Here is a 13,144-nt window from a genome sequence, read left to right on the forward strand (position 1 = left end):
ACCAGCGTGGGCACTGCAGTTCTGGGCTGGCGCCAACGAGGCGGGAGGGTGGGACGGTGTCGGGGGAGACCCACGGCTGAGTGGTCTGGCCTCCACCTACCCTTGTGTTCAGCCTAAGGAGCCCACAGCCCCCGGGGGGATACGCCTGGCCCTGAGTCTCTGCTGCCAGTGCTCTTGGGCCCCACCCGTCTCGGGGTGAGAAACGGGGAGTCTCTTGTCCCCCATTCCCTGTCCTGGGCCGCCCCGGAGGTTCACGTGGCTGGGCCGAAGCCGCTCTCTAGGTGACCTTGGAGGTCACGTCCTTCACAATCCAGCCCAACCTGCGTGATGTCTCAGGATGGGACGGGGCAGGTGTGTGCAGAAAAACAGCCACACGTGCACAGCGTGGTTGGAGGGAGTGTTTCGGGGGCCGGCTTTGGGCTGTGGACTGGGGGTGCAGTCCAGAGCTGCCAGAGTGGGCGGGGGGCACGCAGGGTGGGCCGTCTTTGTGGACCTACTCAAGACCGGCGTGTACTCACCTTTGCGGCACCTCTGCCGGTCTCTCGGGTGGCCACCCAAGCCACAGGCCACCCTCACTGACTCCACCTTATGCAGACACGCCCGGACACCCTGAGCTGCTGCACGCTCAGCTCGGCTCGGCACAGCGGGGAATGGGAAGGAGGGATGGGGAGCTGGGGGGAGGTGGCGGGAGGTTGTGTGTCTCCAAGGCCCCTGATCCCAGCGGCTCAGATGCCCCGGCCCGAGTTGATGTCACCCCGACTGACCCGAGACCCCCCTGTGTGCACACACCCAGGGGGCTTGAAGGTTTGGACACGGCGGCTGCTTCTGGAACAAAGCCTGGGGTGACTGACCAAGAAAGGGGGGGAGGCATGGAGTGCGAGGGGACCACGGCGGGAAGGCCACCCTGGCAGGAAGGTCACCTGGGGATAGGCTGAGAGGAGAGGAGGGGGTGAAGGGAGGTGGGGGAGGCAGGGAGACAGCAGAAGGGTCCTGCCTGGGTCCGAGCTTGAAGCAGGCAGAGAGGGCGGCGGTGGCAGCAGCAGGGGCCACAGTGTGGCCCAGAGCCAGCTGTCGGGTTTAGGGTGACTTGTCTGCGGCAGGGAGGCCGGGCGGGCACAGCAAAGAACTCCAGGAATCTGAAAGCCCCTAATTGGGGCCTGCAGCCCCTCCCCACCCAAAACCTGGCATTGACACTGACCCTGCCCCTCCCCCACCCTCAGCAATTGGGGACCTTGTCCTGGGGTCTTAAGAGCCATGGCTCCCTGCCCAGGGAAGGAAGGGCTACTGGGGAGGTGGTTTGTCTGTGTCTTTTGCTCTCTCTGAGAACGATGGGCTTTGGCTCTGACTCCAGCCTCACTGCACCCTCAAAACTCCCGGGAAATGGGGGTCGCAAGGCTGTTCCCTCAGCCCCCAATCCAGGAGAAGGGGAGGAGAGAGGAGGTGCCTCAGCAACACCCCCTGAACGAGGGGCAAAATCGGCCCCTTCTCCAACTCGAGTCTCGATCCAGACCACCAGGCCCAGGGACATAGAGACCCTCACTGCACTGGAGGGGAAACTGAGGCACAGCATGGGTGGACGTGTGCAAGGTCTAAGAGTAAAGTGGGGACCAGCCCAGAGGCGCCCCGCACCCCCCGTGGCAGGCTCCACCTGGGTCAGTCCACGGAGGGGCCGTGTGTGGCCGGGCCGCGGGTCCCCCCCGCCGAGAAGGGTGGCCCTGCGAGACACCTACTGGACTGCAGCGTGCGCTGCCGCACCACCGAGGTGAAGGCGCCCAGACCCTGTGGCGACCGGGCCGCCAGGCGGAAGGCGTACTCCGTGTTGGGCTTGAGGTCGTCCACCACAAAGTTGGTCGTCGGGTCGAAGGTCCTCCCCACCTGGGGGCATGGAGGGTGGGGGTGTGGAGGGAAGAGGGATGAGGGGACAGAGAGACAGACAGACAGAGACAGAGAGATAAGCAGAGACCCAGAGAGAGACAGGGAGATAGAGAGAGACACATACACAGAGACAGAGGCCGAGAGGCCAGCACCAACAAACACACAGACAAACAGGGATAAAGAGAGACAGAGACACCAATAATGACAGATGGAGACAGAGAGAGACAGACACAGGAGAGCAAAGAGAGAGAAAAAGGTGCACAGAGAGGGAAGTGGGGAGAAAGGACAGGGACACCGAGGGACAGAGAAACAGAAGAGAGTGTGAAAGGGAAAAATCAGCCATCAGTAGGGCAGGGAGAAGGGGGGGAGAGACAGTCGGGGACAGAGGCTCAGAGAGACACCAGGAGAAGGCCAGCGTGGGGGCAGGGGGGCGAGGCCAGCCTGGTCCCCGCCCCTCCCTGCCGGGCCACCTCACCTCCCTGCTGTGGTCGCCTTCCCGGAAGAGGAGCTCGTACTTGACGATGCTCTCCTGCCGCGGGGGGCTCCATGACAGCCCGATGCTCGTCTCTGACTTGGCCTCGGCCCGCAGGTTCATGGGCTGGCCTGGCACTGGGGGGTGCAGGGAAGGAAAGCGGGGAGACGGACAGTCATGGAGGGGGGTCCACCCCGTGAAGGGTGCCCAACCTGGCAGGGGTCCCCGCTCTCCCAAAAAGAGAAGGCCAGCACTGACTTGAAGGAAGGGATGCTCGGCTCTGCATGTTTCTGGATTGTTCACCCACTGTTATCTCTCTTATTTTCTTGCGAACCCCCTATCTTCCCTTGATGTCACTTGTCCACCTCAATCCCCTCACCCTCTTTTCTTCCAATGGAGAGAAACATTTAAAAATCCATCTTTCCAATCACTCCAGTGCCATCCCCACCCCCTGCAAATTAAGTGACAGAGAAATGGGGGGTGGGGTGGGTGGGCATATTTTAAAATATGGATCTCCATCCTATATCTGCCACACAGAGACAGAGCTCCAACCATCCCGTCCCTTTGCTTAGGCAGGTGCCTGAGTCCTCCTGGACTTTAGGTTTTGAGAACCTGAGCCCCAAAGTACAAGGTCAGAACCTGCAGAGAGCTGGGGTCCCACGTGCCTCAGTGGCCCTCCCAGATCCTTCAACCTGAGCAGGGAGGGGGACCAGCCCACTGACAGAGGGTCAAAGCATTTTTCATTTATTGCTGTAAGGGTTGAGTATCCCTTACCCAATATGCTTGGAACCAGAAGTATTTCAGATTTTGGAATATTTACAGAAACTTAACTGGCTGAATATCCCTAATCTGAAAATCCGGAATCTGAAATGTTCTAAGGAGCATTTCTTTGAGTGTCCTGTCGGCGCTCAAAAATTTTCAGATCTTGGAGCATGCTGGATTTGAGATTTTCGGGTTAGGGACGCTCAACCTGTATTTCAAATGAGGCAGCACCGCTCTCTCCAAAGACAGCAGCAGATCGGGGTTTTCAGACTCAAACACTGATGGGGGCAGGGAGTACACAGAGAACGGGAAGGTGCATGGACACCACACCCTTGTCACAAATGCAGCCACTGGGATCCATCTGGACGTCCGATCGCTGCCCCAGTGGCTTGCCATGTCAAATTTTCCAAGGGAAGCCAGAAATTTGGACTTTCTGGGACAACTCCCTGATTTTCCACACTAGCATGAAGATATCTTAAAGCATTGGTGGGATGCATAAATTGCTTAGCAGCTTCCAGGGAGCAACCAGACAGATGCTGGGGGACGGTCACTGCACGCTACAGCCCCACGCTCCTGGTTGCTGTAGCCCCGAATCCTAAGGTTCCCACGTCTCACCTCCCTGCTGCGTCTTGACCTGGATGGGGTCCGAGAGGGGCCCGTCACCCACGGAGGTAAAGGCCAGCACGCGCACGGTGTAGGTCTCATCCTCCAGCAGGCTGCCCACGGTGGTCAGCAGGCTGTCGTCCACATTGTGCTTCTGCCAGTTGCCCACGGGGTGCTCGGGCTCCATGGTGTAGTAGACACGGTAGCCACGGATCAAGCCGTTGGGCTCCACCGGCTCTTCCCACTGGACGATCATGGTGGTGGCGCTCAGCATGCGGGCCTGCACGTTCCGCGGCGCGCTGGCTGGCGCCTGCTCGCCCGTACGGGTGACCACCGACTCGCTGGGGGGGCCCTGGCCGATGGAGTTGACGGCCGACACCCAGATCTCATACTCAGAGTTGGGGCTCAGGCCACCGATGCTGTAGCGCGTGGTGGTGATGTCCTCCTTAATCTGATACGGCCCGTCCTGGCTCTTGGATTTATATTCGATGACATAATAAGACACAGGGTCTGGGTTGCCCGAGTCCCACGTGATGGTGATGCTGGTGGCTGTGTTCTCTGTCACCATGGGAGTCCCAGGGGCTTTGGGGAGAGCTGTGGGTGGGGGGCAGGGTCACACATTGGACAAACTGGTTGAAGACCCTGAAGGCTGTGTGACTTCTGGACACACAACTGCCCTCTCTGAGCTTTGATTTCCTTGGCAGTAACCACGAGCCTAAAGACCCCATTTTATCATCTACAGAAGCAGTTGGCAAACTACAGCCCAAGGGCTGGCACCTGTTTTTAATCTTTATTTGGTGGCTAGCTGGTACGTTATCAGCACTGTGCTCTGAGTGACCTAACCGGCCAGCCTGACACCCGATTTTTAAAATAAAGTTTTATCGGAACACAACTATGCTTACATATTATTGAAGGCTGCTTTTTTTTTTTTTTTTTCTTTTTAAAGATAACCAGTAAGGGGATCTTAACCCTTGACTTGGTGTTGTCAGCACCACGCTCTCCCAAGTGAGCTAACCGGCTATCCCTATATAGGGATCCGAACCCGTGACCTTGGTGTTATCAGCACCACACTCTCCTGAGTGAGCCACAAGCCAGCCCTTGAAGGCTGCTTTTACGCTTCCATGGCACAGTTGAGAAGCTGTGGCAGAGACTAGATGGCCCATAAAGCTGAAAATGTTTACTTTTTAAGAGAAATATTTGCTCTTTCAGAAAAATATTTACTGTTTTAGGAAACATTCACAGCCCCTGGTCTACAGTGCTCTCTGTGGTTCACTCTGCTCAGCCAATTTGACTTTCTGTCTGTGCCCAATTCACCCTTGCTGTTCCCTGTTTCACCCCCAGACAGCTGTGTGGCTGGCTCTTTCTCAAATGTTCTTCCACAGGTCTCCTCATCACCCTGGCTAGAGGTGCCCATGCCCATTCACCGTCTGTCTAGGGTTATCTCATTTTCCATCCGTGTGTTTTCCCCACCAGCAGGGTCTGAGCTCCATTCACATCTGCTGTGACTCTCTCTCCCACTTGTCCCAAGACCTCACATGACACAGGCCCCAGGAAGCATTTGCCAAAGAAGTTCAATCCTCAGGAAAATAACCAGCAAACCATCCAAGGCTGATACTTTCTACAGCCCTAGGGCAAGGCTTGGCAAACTCTTCCTGCAAAGAACCAGACAGTAAATATTTTCATCTTTGCAAGCCAGGCTGTCTCTGTCAAGACTACTCAGCTCTGCCATGGCAGCCCAAAAGCTTCCATAGACAAAGTGTGAATGAACTGGCATGGCTGTGTGCCAATAAAACTTTATTTATGAAAAATAAGTGGAGGGCCAAATTTGGCCCACAGGCTGTAGTTTGTTGGCCCCTGCTCTAAAACGTCAAAGATATATTATGAGGGCACCCTTCTCTGAATCTCACCAGAAACTTGAGACATCAGGAGAGAGAATCTATGATCATCTGTTTCCTCCCCCCAGACTCTCTGAGTCTTTGCACAGGCTGTTCCATCTTCCCAGAACACTGTTCCTCATTCTCTTTGCCTGGCTCACTCCTGTTCAGCCTTTAGTCTTTCATTGGAGACGTCCCCTTCCCTGACCTAACTATCCTGGGAGATGTTACCTTTACTCTAGGGATCTGATGGGCTCTATACCCCCTGTCACAGCTCTAATGATTCCATATTACCACTGCCTGGCTACATGGATGTCTCCCCCACTGGCCTGTGAGCTCAATAGAGCACAGAGCCTGACCCAGAATAATTCATAACCAGTAAATATTTGTTCAAAGAACAGCTGCCCTCTTCACAGTCATGAATGACCAAAGCCAAAGCGAGAACTCAGAGGCTTTCCAACTCTGCCTCCCATCTGCACCTGGAGTTGGGGATCCATTCCAGCCCACACTGCCACCACCCCGCCCCCTGTGGACCTTGCTTACATTTCACTGTGATCTGGGCCACTGCCTCGATGACGCCTAGACTGGACATGGCCACGCAAGTATAGTTGGCCGAGTCCTTTACGTCCGTGAGTTCCAGCACATTCCGACCCACGGGCATGTCATCCTCGGGCGTCAGGTCCTCGGCCCCCTGCATCCACTTGACATAGGGCATGGGTGAGCCCACGGCCACACAGGTGATGTTCACGTTGCCACCTGGCATGATCTCGTGGCTCATGGGCAAGATGGAAAAACGAGGAGCCACACGTCGGACTGGGGAGGGGGGGGAGGGAGCGAGGGAGGGGGATGGGTGGGGTGGGGGAGGGGTGGGGAGACAGAATGGGAAGGAAAAAGAAAGAAAAGCAGGAAGAAAGAAGGAAGGAAAGAAAGAAAGAAGGAAAGAAAGAAAAAAAGGAAAAAAAAAGTGGAAAACAATTTAAATATAAACAAGGCTGTTTCCTTTCCCCCAATTGATTTTTCCCCCCAAATGAAAAGAAAACAAACAAAAAAGCCAAATTAAAAAACCAAATTCCAACACAAAGAAACGAAAAACTTCAAAAGAAGGTACTTCACAAACAATATATAGAGAGATATATCAATATATAATCAAGAGACATGAAGCATTATTTCATAGCGACAGGGTTTCATAGACCAGAGTGGCTGATCACAGCACAGATACAGACACAAAAATTTATCAGTGGTTTCTCATCTTTGCTGATGGACGTGGCTTCAGAGAGCAGCCCCCACCCCCCACCCCCCACCCTGTTTGCTCCCGAGAGTGGGGGCAGCCACTTCGGAGACCCTCCCTGGCTCCCTGGTTCTCTGGTGATGGGGACAGGGGTGGTCATAGAGAGTTGAAACCAAGAGGCAGAAGGAGCCTGGGATCTTGGACCCCAGCCCTCATCCCCTTGGGTGACTCCAGGGCCCCACCCACTTCCCTGGGGCCCTCAAGGAAAAGATGAGAAACTCTAATGAAATTTTTGTGGTTTTGGGGTATAGAAACCCTTCTAAAAGCTTCTGTCGGATCTGACAAGTTTCCATCAATAGATGCAGCTCTCAGAGTCACAAACATCATGCAAAATAGGTTCAGAGAGAGAGAGAGAGAAAGAGAGAGAAAGAGAGAGAAAGAGAGGGAGAGAGGGAGAGAGGAAGGATGTAGAAAGAGGAAATGCTAAGGGGAGGCCTGGATTTGAGAACCTCTAGTGCACACGCACGTGGGAACCAGAGAGGAGACAGATGAGCCGAGAGAAAGAGAGAAAAGCAGGAACACAGGGACAGATAGAGGAAGGGACAGAGAAAGAAAGACGGAGGAGGGAGGGGGCCCACTTTAATGCTGCATATTAATTCTAGCGATGTGACCCAATGTGACACGCCACATTGTCACATCACAGCCCTGGCAGAATAATAAATAGGATATTAATAATAATAATAATAATAAAGGGAATGAACTTGAACGTTGAAAAAACAGGGACATGTTCTGTGCATTTCTTAGCGGGAGGTGGATGCAGCCTTCTGTCCCGATCTTGCAGACCATGAAGGCGGCAGGATGCATTTCGGGGGCTCCATTTTCGGAAGTCAGATGGGTAACGGGCACCTGAACTTGCAAAAGGCGCTGCTGTCCCTTGCGAGATGTTTCACTGCCGTGGGAAGGACTTGGGTTAACCTAGCAAATCCTCACTGCAAAGGGGTTGTGCCCAGGTCACATCTTAGGACCTAAACAAGCCACGTGGGTAAGTCCCCAGCTTTGGGTGGGTAAAGGAGTCTTGTTTCAGCTGTACGGATGATGGCTTGGAGGCTCAGCAGAGCTAAATGACTCATTAGGGCCACCAAGTGCAGGCTCGTGACTCTCACCAGCCCCACCTGCCTCGGATTTTCACCCGGTATTGGGGGATGCAGCCTAACGGGGTATGATTTTAGGGGGGCTCACCTACTTTACTGAAAAGGGGACTCAAGGAGAGGAAGACGGCCAACCCCAATTCCCTCCCTTCCAGCCTTGGTCCCTCACTGGAAATCCCAACACCTGCTCCCTGAATCTGGGCAGGAGGCAGACAGGAGGGGGGGCTCCACGGGGGTGGGTGTGAGGGTCTGGAAGCTGGCAGCCCTTCGGAAAACGAAGCCCCACGAAAAGTCCAGAGTCACACTGGAGACAGGATGGAGGGAGAGAAAGGTACCGCTCGAGGGGAGGGGTCGGGGCAGGGGGTGACAGAGGGGCCATGCAGACAGAGTGGGGGTGAGGGGCAGCAGGGGGCTGGGATGGGGGGAGGGTGGGGGAGTAGGGGAAGAATGAGGTCCGGCCAGCCCGCGGACACGGTCCAGGCCAGCCGCCGGTATCCACAGCGAGGCACAGGGGTGGGGAGGGGGAATGCCACGCTGCGTTGGCATGGAAACGGAGCACAATGGGGGATGAGCGTGGGGGGAGCTAATTAATCAAGGACAGAAAACGGCATCGACGTCCAAAACAAAACCAGAAAAAACAAATGGGGGATCAAAAAAAAAAAAAAAAAGAAAGAAAGAAAAGAAAAAGAATCCAAAACACAAACAAAAAACCCCTCCAAAATGAAACACGACACCCAAAAGCAAGAAGAAAAAATCATGGAATGGGTGTGGGGTTGAAAATCGGGGTCTGAAAGGAGGAGGTTGTGGCTTCCCCAGGGAGGTGCCCCCTCAGCAGAACACAGGATCTGGCCTCTCCGCCCGGCACTCAAGAGCCTCGGCCCAGGGTTCGAGGTGGCCACAGGGGTGGGCTCCTCATGGAGAAACAACCTTCGGAGCAAACCAAGCCAGCCCTGCTTAAGCCTCTCTCTAAAGACCCTCTCAGATCATTTCTCAATGATACCCCACCCCGCTTCTAGGGCTTAGCAAATGGGAGGTCCCAAAGCTCAAATCACACAGACAAGTGAACTCCTGAAGGACTCAGAATCCCACAGAAAACCTCTCCAGGCAGAGGTGGGCAAACTGATGTGGCTGAATGAGCCCTGTGGCCTTGAGAAGCACCCCATCCTCCTGGAGCCTCAGTTTCCTCATCTGTAAAGTGGAGGTAGTTGGGTAACCTGCTGAAAATGGCATTAATTTGACTGGGGCAGTGCCTGGCACGCAGTAGGTACTCAGTCCAGGCATGGGACTGGTGAGGTTACCTTCTAGCCTCTCAGGTGCTGGGAAGATCAAATAGATTCTCTACCTTAAGGGAGTCTGAAAATAAAATATAGTTTTAAAAAAGAAAAGAACAGAACAGCAAAATAAGAATTTCTATTGAATCCCTGCCTTGCTTTGAGTATCAGAGGCAAATATCTTTATGCCCATTTTGTAGGTGAGAGAACAGAGGCTCAGAGATATGACAGGACTACTGGAAGTCACAAAGGAAGGAAGTGGTATGGCCAGAGCTCAAAGACCAGGCCTGCCTGGTCTCTGCCTCTCAGATAAAATGAGCCTTCTCTCATCACGGTGAATAGCAAGGATTATAGCCAGGTGTCTCTTCCTGGCATCAGCTATTTCGAACCTGTGTGTCCCTACCTTCTGAGGACACCAAAGAGGGCAAAAGTACCCATCACCTACATACAACTCTATCAACTATTGGCGATACTACTGGTGGCCAGTAGCCACCAGTTGAATAATACCCAGCAGCCCTCATAATAAATACCCAGAAGCCATCAGCAAAAGACTCATACCCAAAAAGATTTTTGGAACATCAAAGGGAGTAAGATCTAGCTTTAGGATCTAAAGGTTACATGTCAGGCCAACCTATCTCTCTGTAAGGGTCAACATCTCATCCAAAAGATGCCGTTCATTTCTGATCTTATTTTAAAATATCTCCCCTTAGGGGATATTAATTTGGAAGGCAATTCTGACTCTTTTCAGAAGTGGAGACAAAGCATACATCTTGAATATGTAAAAGACTTGCTGTAAAGGTTGTTATCTATAAGTCGGTCAATTGTGGGAGGGTATTTATCAGCAAGAGTAATTTTAGTGTACACAATCCCCAATATGGCCAGCAGCCATCAGTTAAATGAGCCTGCTAATAATCTGTAAAGGCGTCTCTGACACCTAAGAGACTTTGCCTACTTGCTTTCTCACCCACCTCATTTGTTTCTAGGAGTGACCTGTAGGCAGAGGCTGGTTTGCCACGAGTTTGAGGAGGATCATGCCCACTGGCACTATATGGCTCAGACCCCCACTGTGGGCCTTGTAAAGCCCCTGGGCATCCTCCCAGCCAGCAAGGGCAGGTGGCTGACGCTGTGTTCTGCTCAGTATGGTGCTGACACCCACCCACATCATCTTTCCACCCCCAGCTGCAAGCTTGAGGTGCAGGTTAGAAAATAAGGTGGGTGCGGAGCCCACAGGACGGAGAGGCCCCGTGGGACCTCCGCCCCCAATTACCGACCTGAATGGAGGGTCCAGGCGGGTTATAAGGGGACCACACCAGCCTTGGTCCTCAGCACGCTTCAGCTGGCTCTGGTTTCCAGCTCTTCTCGTCACCGAGTAGCCGGGGGGTCCCAGTGAGGGGGACCCGCGTGGGCGAGGGGGTCGGAAGGGTGGGCGGTGGGGGGGGTAGCAGGTTGGGGGGGGTGGTCGCTTCAAACCCCGATTCACATGGAAAAACAACTCAAAAACCGTCAAAGCAACCAGGAGACGACCCCTCCCCCAGGCAGGAAGAGGCAGAAACTCAAAAACCAAAAAGGGGGTTCAGGGTTGGGGTGGGGGGTAGAGGAAGGTGGGGAAGGAAACTCAAAAGTGAGGTGATCTGATTGAAGCACTAGGTAGGGAACCCGACAGTGTCAGACATCTCAACGATCCAGCAAGCCACAGCTCCGAGGGGAGGGGGGGCGCTCTGCTGGGCATTTTGGGGTGAGAGAAGATTCTGGATGCTTCTCCAAACTCCAAAATGAATATGCGTATGGGGAGGGCAGGAGAGATGCCAAGAAGTTGTGCAGCCTCCAAGGGGTTTGTTGAGCTTAGATTACACCTGTCGGGGGGAAGGGAGGGGGTTGGAAGCCTAATTCCAAAGCCCATTTCTCGGCCCCTCCTTTGAGTCCCAGCCTGTGGTCCAGGTAGGACGGGCACCGCCTCTCGGCTTGCCTAGGGCATCTTCCTTCCCCTCCCCCTCCTCTACCATCCTGTCGTGCCCCATCCCCTCCCTCCAGGCTCCCCGCTCCCACCGCCAGCTCCCTCTGCCACCAACATAGCGTGCAAGGCCCAGAGGGACCTGGCTGGACCCCTGGCCCACGGGCTGACCAGCAGCCTTGGCAAGTAGTTGGCATTTTGAGCTGGATGTTTTGCAGCACTATAGATTTATTTTTTAATTTTTATTTTTTGGTACCCTCTCTCCCCCTCCTCTTTTTTTATCTCACCCGGTTCTTGCCAATTGGCTGACTCCCCTCACGCCCCTCGCTGTTGCCGCCAGAGACATGGGGCTTTCCAAATGACAAGGTGTAATCTAATTGTCCCCTCACGACCCCCAACCTCCCCCCTCCAAAAAACAGAGGAAACAGCAATGCAAAGGGTGTAAGTCAGGCAGCAGACAAGAGGTGTTTAGAGCTCAGTGTTCCTGCAGAACGCCCCCCTCCTGGCTCCCCGCCATGCCCCAATGGAGGGAAGCCCACCTCCCCACCCCTGGAGCCCCCTCTCCCCCCAGGATGAGGGTGGGATGAGAAGGGCTGAGTCCTGATCTAACATCACTAGCCCCCAGGGTCAAGTCAGGGGACTTGGATTGGGGGGGACATGGCCAGGTGTGGTCAGCAGGAATTGGGGAACTGGCCAACATACCCCAATGGAAGTCTTTCTGGGGATAGAGAAGGGTGTTCTGGGCCCAATATTTGTATCTACCCATTTTGGGGGGTGGGGCAGTGGGCAGGAGGTAAGGAGAACATCTATAGGTCACATCCACCAATTCTAGGGCTTGGGTGCTAGAAATTTAATTTTAAAAATAATTTGTCCCATAAAATTACATGCTATGGATTGATCTGAAAAGGCTTGAGAATGGGTCACAAAAAGACGTTCTGAGGAAGACCTGGAAATTGAGGCAATCTGGACCTTACTGGTGTCAGGCATCAAGTCCTGGTTTCTTAGCTCAGCATTGGAGACTTTGAGTTAAATTATTCCAGTCCCACTGGCCTCTTCCAAAACCGTGAAGATATCCTAAGTCTCCTGAAGGTGGAAAGTTCTCCCTGATGTCTCCAGCTTGCTTCAAGTTTCCACAGCATCAGGTGAGCGGAACACCATTTTAATGGGTCCCGTGCACCATGGTTCAATGATGCTATGTTGCTATGCCAGGTGGTAAAGACACCACCTTTAGCCACTAAGCCACACCTTAAAGGCTTACAATTTTAAAGAGACAAAAAAATATATAATAAAATAAAAAAGAAAGAAAGAAAGAAAGAAAATGAACAGCCAGGGAGAAAGTAATCTGGTCATTTTCCCACCTTGTCAAAAGCCTGAGTATCATATTCCCCAGGAGAATTCTGGGAGTGGAGCTGCCAGCTACATTAAAAGATGGGCATGGTTTTGACCTCTGCCCTTTGGATCACTGAGATAAATTTCAGGAGGAGGGCAAATCTGAATATTCCACTGCCTGAATCACCCAGAGTCTGCAGAAGCTAGAGATTGTCAGATAAAAGACTTAGGTTGGGGGTGGGGGATTCCTTGCAGTTAGTTCCTGAGACTGGCTACTCTGGCAACAATGTAAATCCTTGTAGCTTTCAGGCCAGAACATGCCAGGTGGCCTATGTCTGCTGGTGGGCTGGTACTTATCTGCAAGGGTAGCCTAATACTTAAACTGGGCTTTTCCTGCTCCCTTCTGTGGCTGCTGCACTTTCTGATGGAATGGCACAGAGGAAGCTGAGAGCTGTGGCTCTGAGGCCTAGGCCACTGATCTCATGGGGATGGGGTTGGAGCCAGAAGGAAATGAGATTATGGGATGGGGCTCAGAAAACCAGTAGTAAAAAATGAGGATTAGGCAAATGAATGAGCTTCTGTCCTATGATTCTTTTCAAAGCAGTTTCCCATATGCTATATTATTCCAACA

At 53.4% G+C, this 13,144-nt stretch overlaps 1 protein-coding gene across 1 annotated transcript in view; it reads right to left on the reverse strand.

Annotated features, from left to right (window-relative positions):
• Nucleotides 1-13,144, reverse strand: part of PTPRS (protein tyrosine phosphatase receptor type S) — a 68,120-nt gene that overhangs the window by 24,295 nt on the left and 30,681 nt on the right. The window contains exons 7-10 of the mRNA XM_063108876.1: nt 6,130-6,399; nt 3,725-4,306; nt 2,351-2,484; nt 1,731-1,875 (exon numbers count right to left, since the gene is read on the reverse strand). Of these exons, the coding sequence (XP_062964946.1) occupies nt 1,731-1,875; nt 2,351-2,484; nt 3,725-4,306; nt 6,130-6,399 (1,131 nt within the window). The remainder of the gene's footprint in view (nt 1-1,730; nt 1,876-2,350; nt 2,485-3,724; nt 4,307-6,129; nt 6,400-13,144) is intronic.

Source organism: Cynocephalus volans, chromosome 10, assembly GCF_027409185.1.
Source record: "Cynocephalus volans isolate mCynVol1 chromosome 10, mCynVol1.pri, whole genome shotgun sequence".
NCBI lineage: Eukaryota > Metazoa > Chordata > Mammalia > Dermoptera > Cynocephalidae > Cynocephalus > Cynocephalus volans.